The sequence below is a fragment of the Ictalurus furcatus genome, chromosome 5 (genome assembly GCF_023375685.1).
Source record: "Ictalurus furcatus strain D&B chromosome 5, Billie_1.0, whole genome shotgun sequence".
In the NCBI taxonomy this organism is placed as follows: Eukaryota; Metazoa; Chordata; class Actinopteri; order Siluriformes; family Ictaluridae; genus Ictalurus; species Ictalurus furcatus.
In genome coordinates, this window is record NC_071259.1 from 8,663,544 (window position 1) to 8,681,863 (window position 18,320).

The 18,320-nt window shown below is 39.6% G+C and overlaps 1 protein-coding gene across 2 annotated transcripts in view; it reads right to left on the reverse strand.

Annotated features, from left to right (window-relative positions):
• Nucleotides 1-1,433: 1,433 nt before the first annotated feature.
• Nucleotides 1,434-18,320, reverse strand: part of zgc:171572 (protein bicaudal D homolog 2) — a 50,715-nt gene continuing 33,828 nt past the window's right edge. The window contains exons 6-10 of one of the 2 annotated variants that reach the window (XM_053624626.1): nucleotides 17,111-17,368; nucleotides 16,119-16,868; nucleotides 14,306-14,457; nucleotides 7,130-7,367; nucleotides 1,434-4,207 (exon numbers count right to left, since the gene is read on the reverse strand). In XM_053624626.1, coding sequence (XP_053480601.1) covers nucleotides 4,205-4,207; nucleotides 7,130-7,367; nucleotides 14,306-14,457; nucleotides 16,119-16,868; nucleotides 17,111-17,368 — 1,401 coding nt within the window. In that variant the 3' untranslated portion in view covers nucleotides 1,434-4,204. Of the gene's footprint in view, nucleotides 4,208-6,881; nucleotides 7,368-14,305; nucleotides 14,458-16,118; nucleotides 16,869-17,110; nucleotides 17,369-18,320 lie in introns of those variants that run through there. The other variant, XM_053624625.1, reaches the window with a different exon arrangement.

Below are 18,320 nucleotides of genomic sequence, written 5' to 3' on the forward strand. Positions count from 1 at the left end.
GTTATTCCATTAATATACTGAGATATATTTTGAGAGTCCTCTATTGTGCATGCTTCTCTTCAACTCACCCCACACAGTTTCAAAGGGGGTTAGGTCAGAGGATTGCTCTGGCCATGTCAAAAACTTGATTTTTGTGTGGATCACAGTCAAAAAACGATTAATGACCGACGCTTAGTAGTGCCTACTCAGCATGGCTCGAGGTCCCTTTACAGAACCTTCACACTATCTGTCCCTCAGTGGTGGAATGAACTTTCAACCTCAATCCAGATGCAGAATCTGTCACCATCTTCAAAAAACAGCTAAAGACCCACCTCTTCTGTGAACACCTAACCAACCCTTAAAATGCCAACCCCACATTATCCTTAAAAATAAATAAATAAATAAAATAAAAATGTTAAAAACAGACAAACCACATACTCTCGCTTTTCTAGAACTCAATTAAAAGATCTTGTATGGTAGCACTACTTGTGATGTTATCTGCGTGATATATCACTTTGCTTGTATTTTCTCATTTGTAAGTCGCTTTGGATAAAAGCATCTGCTAAATGAATAAATGTAAAAAAAAAAAAAAAAGTTATCTGGGATTTGCTCCATAAAGTGCATTTTTTAAAAATCTTTCAAATCTGCAGAAAGAGAGACGGCGAGCAGAAATCAGAGGTGAACAAACTCTTTATGTAATGAAGGAATATGAAAACCTATTGAAGCTTCAAATGAATAAGACTCCTTAGAACTGGTGCCAAGTCCGTACACTTCTCAGAAAAAAAAAAAGGGTAGTAAAGTGAACCTTTCCTTGTTACTGGAGCGGTATCTTTATCTTTTGTATCTATAACATGCATCTAACGCCTGGAAACATGGAACTGGACTTTTTAGGGTAAAGCTTTAAAGCTACATTATATGCACCTTTTTAGGTAAAAGATACACACAAAAGGTACGTAAAAGAGGCTGAGGTGTCACCTCAGCAGCAAGGAATGGCACAGTATAATTCCTTTTGTTTATGTGTGATGAGATTCATGCTTAAATACTGCACATTTCCCTGCATCTATCTTACTGAACAGAACATACTCAGAATTTGGCAGTTTGTACAAAATCTCATCCATGCAATCCAAATCCCACTCCTCGCTCCTTAAAACCTGTGAAACTGGGAAATGTGCATCCAGTTCTGGAAGAGATCAAGCTCCCAATGCACTGGTGTAATCCACTGTTTAAATCTTGAGTGTTTAATCTTTTGTGTGTGTGTGTGTGTGTGTGAGAGAGAGAGAGAGAGAGAAATGATGAGGTCACCAGCTTTCGCTGGGAAACCCCCTATCTGTGCAGCTTGGAAACAAAAGGTGGGCGGCACTTCTATATTGGACACCGAGTTGAACCAATCACAGCAGTTGGAATCTCTCAGAGCCATAAACAGGAAACAGGAAAATAAAACCAGAAAACGGACCAACATTTTAGTCCTTTTTATTGATTTTTAAACCAGCATGACTACCTTTACACAGACGAGTATCCCTCTAAGGAAAACAAAACAACACTTTTTCTGAGTTAGTTCAGCAGTAATACGTCACTTAATAGCTAAACACATTTCTTTTAATGATTTAATTCTTCCCCCCTTCCCCTCTTTTTCATTTTGAACCTGTTTCAAGCGGTTTGTTTTCCGTTCTGTGTAAAAGTTCCATAGCTGACGAATGACATGCGTCTGACATGTTCCACCACTAATCAATCATAATGCACATTATTGATAACAGTACTGTAAAACGTTTCAAATAAATACCAACATATGGATGAAGTCATTATTTTTTATATAAAGGTATCAAACTCTCCTCGCGGATCAATACTGAACACAATATGACTGTATAAAGTTATCAGCTAGCTGAATAACAACACTATCGCTTCCAGCAAACAGAAAAGCTCATTTGCTTTGTAAATCAGCAGTTTGAATTGCACTTAATTGACCTTTTTTTTTTTTTTGCTCACTTCCCAAAACATATTAATTGGGTTTTTCTGCCTCAACAAACTGGTTGTGACTTTCATGGCACTATTCAAGCTTGTTGATGCAAAATGTTTTCTGTTTCCTGAAATCACAATGCTTAAAGAATATGTTAAAACCAAAAAGATTTAAAAAACAAAAAACAAAACAAGAACAGCAAACATAAATTGGACAAAACGAGGACACGAGTTCACTCATTTGTCAACAATACTATGAATACCACGTTACCTTCACCAAACAAAGCTATAGTTACACCAGTCTCCACCTGCAAACACCACACTACTGTGTGGTGTCTGTCTTTTTTTTTTGTTCATTATGAGGCAAATAGGATGAATTCTGATTCCCATCACTTGATTTTAAAAAAAGACCTTTTGCTAAAACCCCTGAATTTGATAATGGGGTCACTGATCTCAAGAATTCCCTGCAATTTCACTTACCTAATGTCTAACAAAACACACGCTCGCAAAACTGATTGTGTGTCTTTTGCACTTATTGCTGCTTCTAAGCATCCTCTGAAGGAAGAAATCTTGCTCAATCCTCTTGCCTTCAGGAGAGGGGAAACAACTAGAAAAACTAAAACCTCGACTATAATTCTCTCTTGAAACAATGAAAGGCACTACTGGTCAGAATGAAGAGCAAAACCAACCAACCAACCAAAAAAAAAAAACAAAAAAAACCAAACAAACAACAAAGTCAACTCAAATGGAGGGCATGAAAGTGGGAGCAATTCAAAATCACACCCAATGGAGCAATTCTCTTCTTTCTGATCTCCATTCCAGTTTTTTTTTACTTTTATTTATTCTTGTATCAAACATAAAACAGTGTACCGAGACATTGGCACGATAAATAAAGAGAGAATGAGACCATTCCAATTTGGAATTAATTTTTACGCTTGCAGAGAATTCGTGACATCAGCGATCCGTAGAAAGCTTGAGTAAAGCGGCGCTAGAAGACCAAAACATTTCCACATCATCTGCTATAGATTTGGTTCTTTCTGAAGCGTGCTTTACTGTGTTAAGCCAAAAATATCATCAAGTTTCTCCATGTTCACTTTGAACTATTCCTAAGAATAATAAATAGACAAAAAAGCCCAGCATCTGACCACCCGGGATTTTGTTTTTAGAATATGGCAGAACAACAAACATGGAGAGAAAAAACAAAACAAAACAAAAAACAACAACAACAACATATGACATGAGCGAGTGATTATAAAAAATTATAAATGATAATATGCTCATGGATTCATTTCACAGAATACAATAGGACTGGTTTGCAGTGTGAGTAGTTTTGGATATGTGATATGATCTCTGTTCTTTGCATACAGAATGCATATATGGAACAACAACAAAATAAAAACGATTACTATCAATATATTTGTATAGTATGCAATATACTTGAACTGACTCACAAACCAAAACACTACAAACCTAAGCCTAGATTAATAATGAAAGCGATATACCTATATTAAAAGTGCACAGTTTACAAAACAAAAAAAGATAACTACTCGTTGTAGGATCGTTTCTCTTTAACACCTTTCTTTTGTTTTCCAATTTACTCGGAATCGAAATTCTTATAGGCGGAGTTTCATTATTTGTGAGCGATGGCTTCCTATTCAGTCCCTCCAGAATTCGCAGAAATGAACGCAAAATTAAGTAAACTCCGCAATATTCGGAGGAGCTTGCAAGTTTTCAAAATGACTGCAGATTTCCCACACATTTGGGCCAAGATGCGTCATGTGACGTCATCGCAATGCACATTCACGAAGGTCTCATTTACCGAAAACATCACCGTGAAAGACTGCATACTAATTTTGTGCAGTTGCAATTTTACCAACTGAAATTCTATGCAACTCTGCAAGTTGCATCACAAATTATGAAGAAAAAAAAAAAACGCAAACATTTTTGGCCGCAACGATCACCAAAACAACAAACAAACAAAAAAAAAAAAACAACAACTCTGCGAATCCTGTAGGGACTGCCTATTAAACTATATAAAATGGTAATGATGCCATTTTAACCATGTTAGATTTAGTTTGTATTCATTTTCAAATACTTCCTGTGAGAATTAATAGATTGTAAATAAAATGTAAAAAAAATATATATATTTTTTACTATTTTTTAATTATAAAATGAGATTTTTGTCTTCCAGTGGATTTCCTTTGGGCAAAACGCAGAATGAATTTATCAGCATGATGGAATGGCGACTTCCCCGACAACTAGGGGCTGAACTTTACTGCAAAATGAAAACAAAGAAATAATTGATATTAGAATGTTCGATTTTAGAAGAGTTTAAATGAATAAATCAGATGCATGCTGCTAGAATGTTAAATAAATGCCCATAAGCAGTGCAGAGATCAACTGAAAAGTCTGATTATTCGACTAAAATTAAGTAGAAGCAAAATTATTAGCAGGCTAGTCACCAGAAAACAAATGCAGAAGGTTGAAGAAGGTTTCAATCTTAGTTTGCAAAAATAGCAAGCGCAGGAAAGCCACCAGCTCACGAATATTAAAACGCCGCCCGTCTCCTGTTAAAACTCCACCTAACGGATGTGTCCTCGAATGATGATGAAGCATCACTGAGGTGGGTTCCCAGGTATCATGCATGTTAGTAGTAAGCTAGATATGTGTTTTAACGTGGTGCCAGCCAATGAGGAACCAGAGTCGTAGCAAGACGTTCCTCATTGATCATTAATAATCAGAACGCTACATCGAGTTAAAGGTGACGATTAATGTATAGAAACATAATTCGAATAAATGGTCTCTGAGTGTATAACAAAAATGATAACATTTTAAAGAATAACTCATCAGTTTCGTCCACTTTTGCCCTTTTATTCTAACTATCTAATATCTGCTTGTATCATAAACACTTTTAAAAAGTCTAACACTCCATCTTAAGCCTTCGCTTGTTGCTTACAGGATGCATGAAGGAACAGAAAAGAGTGGTCAGATCCAAGCAGTGTTCACATGAGCGTGTGAGAAAGAGGAGAGCGATAGCTTTGCGTCTCTTTAATACAGTACGTTATCTAAAGGCCTAACGAGGGCTTTCAATGCAGCACAGGCAGAAGCAGAGTTGAGGACTGAGGTCTTTGCCTTTTCCACAGATTCACACACACATGCACACATGCACTTCCTCTGGTTAGGAGGAAGCTGGCCTGGGAAGGATTTTACCTGAATAGTATTTCTTTACGAATATATAATACCTAATCATTTTGACTTTTCCTCATCCGTCCTCAACCCTGCTTTTAAGCTAATAAAGCTTTAAAAAAAAAAAAGAAAAAAAAAAAAAAAGGTTTTCATCGCCAGCATAAGTTTAAGATAACTATAAAGCCCCACACTTTGTTTTTTTATTTTTATTTTCCTAGCATTCGCTTGCTATTTTAAAGCTTTATTTTGTTTATTTTACAAAACTACTTATAGTGATGTGGCGCCATGGAAATATTCACCTTGTGCAATACAAACTAGAACACTAAACACGGCTCGTTTGTTTCCTCGACACGCAACATCGGTACATTACTGATGTTCGTGCGTGCGAGAGGAGCGTGCATCACGATAGGACAATGTTATGGGAGGTTTACCTGGTGGTGTTTAAAGGGAAAGTGGTGAGGCACAGGGAGCAAGCTGCTGACAATCTACAAGGAGAATGATGTTAGGAGAAGCAAGGGAACGGTGTTAAGTACGAGAGGATTCACTCACACACGTGTGCAAATACACACTTGCATACAAGCACTGGGGTGAGACAGAATGATGACGGAGATTAACACTAGCTTTCAAACACAAAGGACAGGGCTTTACACTGAGAAATGGACAGTTGCCAATAGAAAGCAAAAGACAGGCACTTTTTCCATGGTGATGTTTGATGTCATTCTTCGTTAATCGTTCGGCATCGTGACGACTGTGCCTTGTTCGTTGTGCTCTTTTTTTGTTGAATCATCACCAATCAAAAGGCTTTTTTCTTGTTTTTTTTTTTTCCTTTTCACCGATCAGAACAGATCTGCATTTTTGTGTGGCAAACTGTGGAACCTGAGTCCCCTAGCAGAAGTGCACTTGAATTTGAGGGAGTGAGCTGATTTTCCCCTCCTCCTTTATGCTCCAGTGTTCATGGCTATGAAGGAAGCTCTCCATGTTGGGGGACGGATCTACTGTGTGGAGAGAGAGGAAACGCTCCTCTGTAAATAATTATCCCCTCGTGTAGAGCCCTGTTTTATACGTGTGCTCGAGGTGGAGACAGAACCTAGGACACTATGTAGTATACACATTTTCGCAGCCAAGAATCTAGCAAATTGCATGCAAACAATTAGCCGTTTGGGATCTTGACCAAAAGCTTGCCGTTTGAATAATAATAATAATAATAATAAGAAGAAGAAGACGACGACTAAGATCCCACTCCTGCCCACCTCCAATTGATCAAGAAGGAGCAGAAAACGCTCCTAAGTTTTCAGTAACCCGTTGTTTTTTTCCCCACTTCAGAACACCAGTGGTCCTCCCCTACTGTTAGAAGTGGGGCATTTGCATATCAAAATGTTTCTATATGTATTCAATGTAAACATTAGTCACCTGATTAGACAACGGGCTGCCGGGTTCATAGAATGGTTTTCTTAGGCAGGAGAGAGAGAGAGAGAGAGAGAGAGAGAGAGAGAGAGAGAGAGAGAGGGAAAGAATAAGAGGGCAGGAGGATGTGTTAGAGAAAGGGAAAAGGCGGAAGGATATCTACCAAGGTGCAGATGGCAGCTAGGTAAACATCACGATCACAACACGACACCATCGCATTACTAGTGGTCAGGAGAACCACATGCGTGCTAACATACACTCAGATATGGAGCTGCCAATTAAAATACAGCACCGTGAGTACAGAAGGAAGCAAACTGCCCTCTGCAAAACACATGAATGGCAGCTATCATATTAACCATCTTTCACCTAGCTACTATCACACTGGTAGGTATAACCATAAGGCAAAAAGATACACAGCATACAGCAAATAGCGAGCGAGAGAGCACATGTGAGTGGGGCTTTGTACACCGATAAGCGCTGTTTAAAACACGCTGCACTTTTAGTCGCAGTAGATCTTGTACTTTTCGCTGCAGAACACATGTGGCGTTCCCAGGAGGCCGTTGGGCTCGCCGCGACCCCCGCAGGTGGCATTGATGGGTGGACTTACATGTGACTGCGCGGGGTTGTGAGCGGCCTTGGCCCGGGTGGAGGCGGACTTGGTCCTGCTGTTGGCTCCACCCCGGCGCGTCTGCTCATGGTCGAACTCGAGATCTTCTAGACGCTGCGTGAGGGCCAGCTTCTGCTGGATGGCCATGCGTAGGAGCGAGTTCAGGGTCTTCTTCTCATCCTCAGCTGCTGCCAGCTGCCTCTGCATCTCGTCCAGCTGAGTGACGTACTCGTCACAGCTAGCAAAAGTGATGTAGGGAAAAAAGGGGAAGGCAGAGTAAGTCAGTAAGTAAATTTTATTGGTAGAGCACATCTAAAAACATATCCGTTGACCAAAGTGGTATATATAAACAAGTATTTTCCACCAGTTACTGCTCTCGACTGCTTTAGACAAGAACATATATAAACCCACAAATTACACACACACATTAAATAGTTTCAACCATTCTCAAAAGCTTTGAAATAAAACCATGTTTTGAGCTTTAATTTAATTTAACAGTGGCTACAGAAGAAGCATGCCTAGTGTCTACCGGTAGACTGTTCCAGAGCCGAATGCACGAGCACCTTTCTGTTTCAGCCGAGGTTGAGGAACAGTCAGCAGAAGCGTTGTGATGGACCTTAAAGGTCTAGATGCAGTACGTATACAAAGCTTGTCTGCAATGTAAGAGTGGGCCAGTCCATTTAGGGCTTTAAAAATACAAACAATAAAACCTCATTTCGTCTGTTAAGTAGATATTTATGGCTGGTGATCATCCAGTGAAGGGCTTGGAATGGTTCAGCCTATCTACCTCAGGGATGTCCGAGTGGCATTGATGCTGCAGGAGCACACGGGATTGTATAAATTGGTCACAGTTTTCAAACAGCTAATCTTACAAGCCAGACTTCTAGCTGCTGCTAAAGAGTCTGATTGATTTAATCCCTCTATAGGGAAAATAATGAGATAAGACTCTTTGACTGGCAGTGCAAATGTCCAACTACAGTATTTATGCTACATGTAGGGGAGCTAATTATTATATATTATATATTATAATTATTATATAGCTAAATATTCAAGTTTTTTTTTTACAATTGCAAAGTCACTATTTAAATGTAAGCAGGTTTGTGATGTAACCATGTTAACTCCTTTGTAAAAAATTAGTAAATATATCAATAAAAAAAAAAGACTTATCCCTTCTATTGAAGAGTGTGTTCAGATGACAATGATGGATTTGATCTAAAATGGATCATCAGGTTTTACACAAACTTGTGGCATCTGGGTCAGCTCGAGTGCACTCTGTCATTGAAGCAAAAAGAGGACGTACCAAGTACAAAGAAATTCTGAAATTCGTGTAAATATTTATTCTACCGTTCACTCAATTTGTTACTGAAATATCGCATCATTTGCGGTGAAAACCTTTGTGTTAAATTGAAAAAGAACATCAAACACAGCCATTTTCACAAACGGTCTCAGACTTTGGACCCCACTGTACACAAACTCGCACACATTTCACTACTTTGTGGGGCTTTGTTTCTGACACCCTTATGACTCTCACACCACAAGATGGCGCTCTTGAAGTGCAAGCACTCCTCTTATTGTTCAGATGCTTAAAACGTCAAAACGCCCACAATTCATTTCTGCTTCTGGTTTTGTGAACAGTACCTTTAGCATGTAACATCTCTTCAGGGGGGAAAAAACAACATACGAACACAAAGAGACACAAACCAACATAAACATACGAGACATAGGCAAACCCCCTGCAAATTATGGATCGGTTTACTGTGATGTATATTCACCTCAGTACCAAACCATGCTAGATTAATATATGCAGTGGCTATTTTTTATTTTTTTACTGGAATGTCTAAAAGGTCAGGGATGTAGAGAGAGAAAAACTATTGGGTGATACAACATACAACACTCTCCATTCAAACAGATGGACAGAAAGACAAAGAGAAGCAAAGATGGAAGTGGGGATGGTGGTGAAAATGAGCAGAGTAGCACTTGGGAGAATATAAAATCAGTTTTTGTATTCTTGGTTTCTGTTCCTCTATATGCACCAACCTACACACTCTCTCTCTCGCTCTCACACACACACACATTTCACTGCACCCTGTACGTGGTAGCCAGTCGTATGTGGAATTGAAGCATTCTGCACGTTGCTCTTTCTTCAGTGTTCAGCACTGCACCAATTTTTTTTTCAGCTCATGCTTACTAATTACCTATTCTTTACTTCCCCCCATATCTGGCTTCAGGTAACGTGATGTGTCCAAATTTCTACATGATATACCACACCTCAATAATCAGTTTCAACAGCTACTCCCTCGCTCTGAGCCGTGCGCGACAAAACACGGACCTATGGTAAATATTGTGTACAGTGCTGAAAAAAGTATTTTTTCTGATTTCTTCTGTTTTTGTGTACATCTCATACTAAATAGATAGACTAATTTAGATCTTCAAACGAAATACAACATAAAACAAAGGCAATCTGAGTAAATGCACAATACAGTTTAGATTTTATTTTATTATTGAAGCAAAAAATTATCCAACTATCATCCATGTGAAAAACTTCTGATGACTGGAGATCATTCTTTCATTTACTTCTAGAACAGGACTTACTTCTATGCTTTGGATCATTGTCTTGCTGCATAATCCAGTTGCGCTTGAGTTTCAACTTACAGACTGAAGACCGGACATTCGCATTTAGGATTTTCTGGTAGAGAGCAGAATTCATGTTTCCCTCAATTACTGCAAGTTGCCCAGGTCATGAAGCAGCAAAGCATCAACACATCACACTTCCACCACCAGGCTTGACCGTAGGTATGATGTTCTTTTTGTGGAATTCTGTGTTTGGTTTACGCCAGATGTAACGGGACCCCTGTCTCCCAAACAGTTCCACTTTCGACTCATCAATTCACAGAACATTCTCCCAAAAGGTTTGAGGATCATCAAGGTGTGTTTTGGCAAAATTCAGACGAGCCTTAATGTTCTTCTGGGTCAGCAGTGGTTTTCACTCGCCACTCTTCCATGGAAGCCATTTTTGCCCAGTGTCTTTCTGATAGTGGAGTCATGAACAGTGACCTTTATTGATGCAAGAGAGGCCTGTAGGTCCTTTGATGTTGTCCTTGGCTCTTTTGTGACTTGACTCGTTGCTGTGCTCTTAGAGGAATGTTGGAAGGTCGGCCACATCTGGGAAGGTTCACTACTGAGCAGAGTTTTTCCATTCAGAGATAATGGCTCTCACTGTGGTCCTTTGGAGTCCCAGAGCATTTGAAATAGCTTTGTAACCCTTCCCAGACTGATGTATTTCAATTGCCTTCTTCCTCATCGTTTCTGGAATTTCTTTAAATTTTGGCACAGTCTGTTACTGGGTAAGACCTTTTAACCAATTTAAGTGATGATTTGATTGAACAGGGTTTTCAGTAATCACGCCTGGTTGTGTCTAGTCCGGCTAAACCCCATTAAGAATGCAGTTTCATATATTTGGGGAATTAGTATCTACGGGGGCAAATAAAATTTCACACAGGTCCAGTTGGTATTGGAGAACTTTTTTGCTTCAATAAATAACATCATTTAAAAATGGTATTTTTTTCTTTTGACCTTAATATATGAAATGAACTTGAACGTTTGGGGCTTTAGTCATTCAAATTTATGAATTATGAATTCATTTTAGGCTTTGGATATTTATACACTTTAGATATACTCAATAACATCTGGAAGAGTTAGCATGACGTACATGAAAGAGGCAACAATAATGAATCATTCTGGTCCAGGCTTGCTCTCACTGGCCAAGTGCAAGTGTTTCTATAGAAGATAATGTGCTATTGGCTGCACAGGTCTTTATTGACTGACTGCTTTACCATCATTTCCCACGGGAATGAACTTTGATCCCTGGAGTGCAGCTCCGGTGTAGACGATGCAAGTGTACAGCCTCTTGTTTGTGAGTGAAAACAGGGTCTGCATGCATGTATGTGTGAGGGTGTGTGGGTGTGCTCTCAGTCTGACCCAGACGTACATACAGACTGACAATGGAGATCAGTAAGCCCCCATTAACCACAGTCTTCCCTTGGGAATGTTCGCTCAAAAGATGCACAAGCTCCAAAGGGGGTGGCCAGACCCCCGTTTTTTTTTCCCGGGAAAAGGGGGATGGGGACACAAAAACAACTGTGTGTGGGAGATGATGATAAAGTTGAGCTCTCGAGGACCAAGGGGGTGGGTGGAGTCCTATTGTGAGACATAGTCACTGCATACAAGCCAAGTTCATAGGAAATTTAAATGCACACAAAACAGCCCCAAGCTGTTCAGGCAACATGGGAAATGGCAAGCCACAGAGATGAATTAATAGTGACATGGAAAGAAGAAAAAAAAAAAAAAAGACAGGAAAGTTGGAAGAAAAAAAAAGAATTATACAAGTACACACTAATGTGACTTTTATTGGCAAAAGACTATGTATGAACAGCATGCAAATTACACTTGTAAAAGCCCCCCCCCCATTAATGAGAGCTAAGCAGAGCCAGAGCTATTGCAAACACAACTTAAACACACACACTTTCTCCATCTCTCCATTTGTTCTTCTCTCCATCCCCAAATATGCGCATTCTTAAATACTAAACCTTTAATATCTTCACTGTCCATTTATTTCTCCCGCAGTAACAGAGAACCACACACCAAAATCTTATCATACCTGAATGAAACATCACTGAACCTCCATAGAACCATTTTAAAACATTACTGATTACCAAACACAGGCATGATGGGAAACAGGGTCCTGCCAGGACAAATATTCAATGTACAAAATGTAGCCAATCAGAGGCCTTACTGTTCAGCGTTTAAACCTAAAGCTTAGCCGGGGTTGTGGGAAAGTTATTCTGTAAATATCTGAGGGACTGCGATGAGTATATGAGACACAGCTTTGATATGGCAAGAATGTTCTTATGTGTGTATCTATATTACATATATTAATTTTGTGATCTCTGTAAAGCCTGCTTTGGTTTGGGAATGGCAAAATATAAATTCAACTTACTATTATTAGGGTCTAAAGTTGTGTCTGTGTCTAGCTCTAACTACAAAATGGATACCTCCTTCCTAATGAGATCTGAAAAGAGACAGGAATCCAGCAAAAAAGCGCTCTCTCTTCATTCTCTCTCTCTGACACACACACACACACACGCTTTACTTCTCAGGCGGATAATGGTTCGCAACAGCAGCTACCCTGGCACTGCAGTACAAAGCGATTTCAGATTCTGCAGACCATCTTTGCATGTTGGTTGGCATAACAACAGTGCTCAAAATAGATGACTGTGCCTTGAGAGAAAACATTTAACATAAAACATTTGCTTATGAACCATATCTATTACCATAAAATTGTAACACTGAAAAATACCCAAAACAACATAAACTATATTCCTAACATTTTCCATTACTAAAACATAAATTTAAGAAAATATCAAGTTAAGATTTTTTTTTTTCTCAGTGAATAACATCCCTTGGTGAGAAAAACAGTGTGATATCAACCACAAATTACAGTATAATCCTATAAACACAACATAACATTCTGTAAGATTATAATAATCCTACTGTAATATCTAAACATCCCGAATCCTTTACAACCACACTTCTCTTTGCATGGAACACCAACACCAGGATAATTCCTATTAGGTCATCAAAGTTAATGGTCTGCTGCAGGGACATGGATATAAAGTTACAAGGCAGCTGGAAGCAGTCTCTGTGATCAGGTACAGATATAGAATTACTAGAAGAGATGCTCAAGAGAGTTACAAGGAGGCCAGACAGACCATCTCCAAGGGTAGGACACACAAGAACAACACACACCACGTAAGTCCATGGGCTATTTGGATGGTTAGAGCTAAATCCTGCATCTACATGGTGATCAAAAAAAGAAGACAAACTCAAGAACTTCGCTCACGATGGCACAGAGTGAAAATCTTACTCCGCCAAAATCTTGCTACCGTGAATACTTCTTCACACATGCCTAAAAGGAACACGCACCTCCATAAGTGTCTCGTGATAAAAGTCTGAATATAAATTACTTCGATTTACTCACATACACCCAGTACATACACAGTATCTAACTGATCTATATATGGAGCATATGGATCAATTCCATTCCATTCCATTCAATTCAGTTTTATTTGTATAGCGCTTTTAACAATGGACACTCTCCCAAAGCGTATATAAATTCAGGATATGAGTTTTAAATGCATAAATTTAGGCCTAATGAGCAAGCCAGAGGTGTTGGTGTCAATGAGACGATTTTATCTGGACAAAGGCTATACTGTACCTGATCAAAGTAAATGGTCAGTGACAGGGCTGTAACTTTTAGTCCACTATATAAACTTCAGTCTCCAGAAGCCCAGCCTGTCATGTTTACATCTGAACACAGTCGTATCTTTTACCATATGGCCCTTTTGTTGATATACTTGACTGTTGTTTGAAGGGGTCATGACATGAGAAATCAAATTTTCCTTGACCTTTTGACATACAAAAGGTCATTGTATCGTTAAAAGTTCCTTCAAGTTTCATAGCTTAATATATCCTCCTCAATACAAAAAGAACATTTATTTAACCAAGCTCCAATAGTGGCTCATTTGGATGTGGCGGGATTTGTGATGTCACACAGGGAAATGCATTTGCATATGACTGCTCCTACAGCAAGACACCGACACCTACTTTTACATCATCGAACCGTTCATCAGAAGCTCAGAGGCAGAGTGGAAAGAGTTCATAAATTACCAATTTATATAAGCTTTTTGTATAATAAATTGTAAGCAATTTATTGTGCAAAAACGCTTGACTAATATTATAATTACACCTCAGGGAAGATAATAAAATGAAATAAAAAAAAATAATGAAAAAAACCACATCATAACCCCTTTAACACTTGGCCTCTTGAGCCATGCCACATTTAATTTTTCCATTGCACACTGTTTTTGTCCTGTCTCATCTAAATCATTTTTAGATGCGTTCTTTAAATGATGGTTGCTATATTTTATGGTTTCAGTAAAATTGTGTTTTCTGTTATAACTGACTATGCACTGCAGATTACTGTAGGAGAAACACTCATATCTAGAAATTATGTTTATGCAGGTGGTAAAGATTCAGCACAGCCTAGAGGTCGAAAGTGATTCATCTAGAAGCATGTCTAAATTGGAAGTGAAACTGTAAGCGAATGTTGGTGCTTACCGGGTGGCAAACATGGCTCTAAGGGAGGAGAAGGTGGCAGCGTCCTCCTTCAGGGCTTTGAGCTCGTTGCGCAGCTTCATCATCGTCTCGGTCACCATGGCCTTCTCATTCTCGTATTTGCTCTTCAGGTTGGCCAGTGCTACCTCAGCAGTCTGAGGGAAAAGGACAGGGGGAGAAAACATGATAAGGCAAACTATTTACAAGGCAATAAATCAGCTAATCAATGTGCGATAAGGTAGTCAAGCCTTCATACAGTACTGTAGCTAGCAAAGAAACACTGAACTAACACTGTGAGTCAAGATAATGGGAAAACGTCCCCTGCTGCCCCATCCAAGAAACAAACAAAATATAAACATGATGACATCATAATAATATTTTAAAGAACAAGATTATGGCTTAGGAATATCTCGACATGGTTACCCTTATAAAAATGTTAAGAATCTACAAATATGTATGGACATACAAATTAAAAATGCCTTCTTCCTCTCATCCTAAAGAATAAACAAGTAGCTACAGTAGCCGGATAGTCTTGATTTGGCCTCATCATGTAATTTGATAGTAGTGGGTTTGACAAACCTTTCAAAAAACCATTAGCCAAGGTTGTTAATTTACCACAATTACCGCTTCTGTGGCCTAATAATTTACATATCAGACATGATACTATATGTTCAAACATTGGGTGACATCACAAACTGAGCGTTCATGTAACTTTTTTTTTAATGACTCTTTTACAGGACTTCAGGGAGTTATAATATAAACCGTTTGTGAAAGAATGTCAACATGAACATTAGTGCTGTGCAGTACAAGAGTGCTGTGAATCGTTCATTTAAATTGAACTAAAGTAAAGCTCAAACATTATGTGGAATGTTGAAATGTCTTCCCAACTACTTTTTATGACTGGCTTTACTGAGAGCCTGTGTGATGGAACAGCAGAAGGTCACAGCAGCTTCAAAGAGTCAGACTCCCAGCCTGCCCTGTAGGTTCTGCGCATCCACTAATGCTTTTATCTTTATACAGTACAGAGAACAGAAGGGTCAGCTGTCAGCAAAACGACGCCGTGAGCCGTGTGGAGTCTGCTGAACAGGTTTTTAGTATACTTAGTACTTTAAGTACCCCCCGCATTTTACCACGCCCAAAGCCTAAAGTCTTTCATCCAAAAATGGCCCAATTTTTACTTTTGTTTAAAATGGTAACCCACAGTGATCCAAGTCATTATATTCATTTCTTATGAATAAAAATGGCCATGTTTATATATTAGCCTGCTTGATTGACCACTTCCATTGATTGGGATTCATTAAAACTTCAATTGCTCAAAAGCTGAAGGCCTGAAAATAATGTAAACTTAAATTTACATTACAGGAAGAACGACAATTTTAATAAATTTTAATTAAAAAAAAGTGTTCTGCGAGTGGAAAGTTCAGGAATAAAAAGCTCTATAGATCTAAAACATCGCCAAAGTATTATTCTCACATATCAGGAGTCTAATATTTGAATAGTTGGATTAGGTTAATAAAATAAACCTGTTTATAATGAGGCTCTCCATAAAAATGTTTCAATTACAGTCAAAGGGGAACCCCTGCAATGAAGTAAGTGAGAACTTTGGTTAACAAATAAGTAAACACTCAGACATATTAACCCATTGATAATGGTTTGTTTAATTCACTAACATTCTGCCAAAGGTTCTAGCTCTGTGTTCTAGCACATTACCACAACTAGCCTTGTCATTCTGTTAAGAACATGTGGTGGTGCTAGCAACTCAATATCAATTATGTGTTAAATCAGTAGTCGTTTTGAAACTAGCCTGAATACTAACCTGCTTGTTGGCTTTGAGGACGGTTCTCAAGGTGGCGATCTGCTCTCTCTTGGTGCTGAGAAGAGACTTGAGCTTAAGGATCTCTTCCACACTGGCCTCGTGGTCACGGTCAGTGGTGGGACCAAGCTCGGCAGAGGCCAAGCGTTGGCGAGACAGCTCTGTGCTGCGGTCTACGGCCAGTTGCAGGTGTCTGATCTGGTCACGGATGATGGCCACTAAGTTGTAGATGTTCATTGGTTCCTTGCGTGGGTCAGCCACTGGGGAAGAAACAGGGGACGGAGAATCTGCTTCGGGGGTGGGGAAGAGGCCGCGTGTCAGCAGGATAGGTGAACGACGGCCACGGCCCTCAGGGCTGCCCCGATTGTTGCTGTTGGTGCCAGTGTTGGCTTTGCCCTCGCGGTAGAAGTCGAGCATGACACGGCTGGGCGTCTCATTGTTGCACATGCAAACATGGTGGTAAAGGTTGGCGAGCTCCTCACTGAACGTAGCCAGCTCGTCTTGTGCCACGCTCAGGCTTCCCTGGCTCTCACCGGCTGCCTCACTGGCCCGGCGTAACTCTTTCTCCATCCGTGCCAGCTGTTCTCGCTCTGCACGGCTGCTGCACTCCAGGGTGCTCAGCTCGGAGCGCAGCGACACCACCTGGCTCTCCAAACGGCTACGCTCCTCCTCAAGCTCTGACCGGCAAGCAGAGTATTCAGACTTGAGAGTTTTCAGTTCCTCTTTCAGGTGACCCGCCTCGGAAACAGCAACCTAGTTTAACAGGTTGCAAATGTATAGGGTTAAACAAATGTTTTTCATTGTATATTACTCATTTTGTAATTTTCTCCAGAACCATTTTACCATATGAACTTGATCCAGCAATGTTTGCCCATAAACTCATTCGGTAGCCATAATCATAAAACACAGCATGCTTGTCCATAATGGTGTGCCAAAAACAAATACCATCAAATGACACAGGCACTGCACTCAATGCTACAAGGTTCTAGTCTCACCTTGTACTTGCACTCCAGGATCTCAGGCCCATTGATGTCCACCTCATAGTAGTCACTGTCTTCATTGCTGTCACGTTCCTTCTCGTTGTCCAAGGCTGACTGGCGCTCCTTGCTGGCGTGAAGCTTGCGCATGGCATTCAGATTTTCAGTGAGGCGGCTCACCTTCTCGTGCTCCTCTGACAGAGCCCCGTGGGCCTGCTCTAGCTGCTTTTGTGAATCCTGCAGTGTTGACAGCAACGTCACCTTCTCCCGCTCCACCTGACCGATCAAGACAAGATGTGGTCAGATGGTGAACATTTAATGTTTTTTTTTTGGCTTCATTAGATGAAAATTAAACATCAAAATATACAGTAATATTTCCTTGACTTAAACTGCCTCAGAGGAACTACAAAATGGCTGTGCTCTCATCATGACTTGCAGTTACATACATCAGGTTAATTTTTTTTTCAGTTTAAAGCAAAATATGAAGTATTTCAGATCAGTATGTTGGCAGATCTTTGTTTGTGTTGAGGCCTGGCTCTGCCACGAGCATGTGCTTGTACAGGTACTAAGGTTGCAGGTATATTGGATTGCTTTGTTCACCTGATATACACTTTAGAACACTGTTCTGTTCTATGAATAGGTTTTCTACATTTAACAGTCCATACAGGAGTTTGAGGAGTTTCTTTGTGATTGCTGTGGCCAAAAATGCTTGAATTTGCCGTGGCTTTTTGTTTCAAAACTTGCGATGCTACTTGGAATTTTTTGTGCTTTTTTGCAGAAAACTACTCGAATTGGGACAATTGCACGACATTGTTTTGCACGTTCTTTCAAAGTGATGTTTGTAGGTAAATAAGACCTTTTAGTTGCATTCATGTTTAACACACGTGAATCTTAGAAGGCTTTGGCTGAATATGTGTTGTGATGATGTCACCTGACGCGTCTTATTCCAAACCTGTGGAATATCTTGAAAAATTGCAAGCTCCTAGGAATATCGCAGCGTTTCCTGGAATATAATGGAGGGATTGATTTAAAAGGTTTTGGTTTAGGATTTTTGTTTCTGATACTAAAAGACATGGTGATTTTGGTGGCATTAAATATTCTATTCCACATGTACACTCCTATACACAATGGTGTGTGTGTAGGGACTCTTGGGTTACTGAGCAGAACAAAATGCAGCATGAAACTATTTTAGAAAGGATCATGTTTTATTCTTGAGTGTCAAAATTAT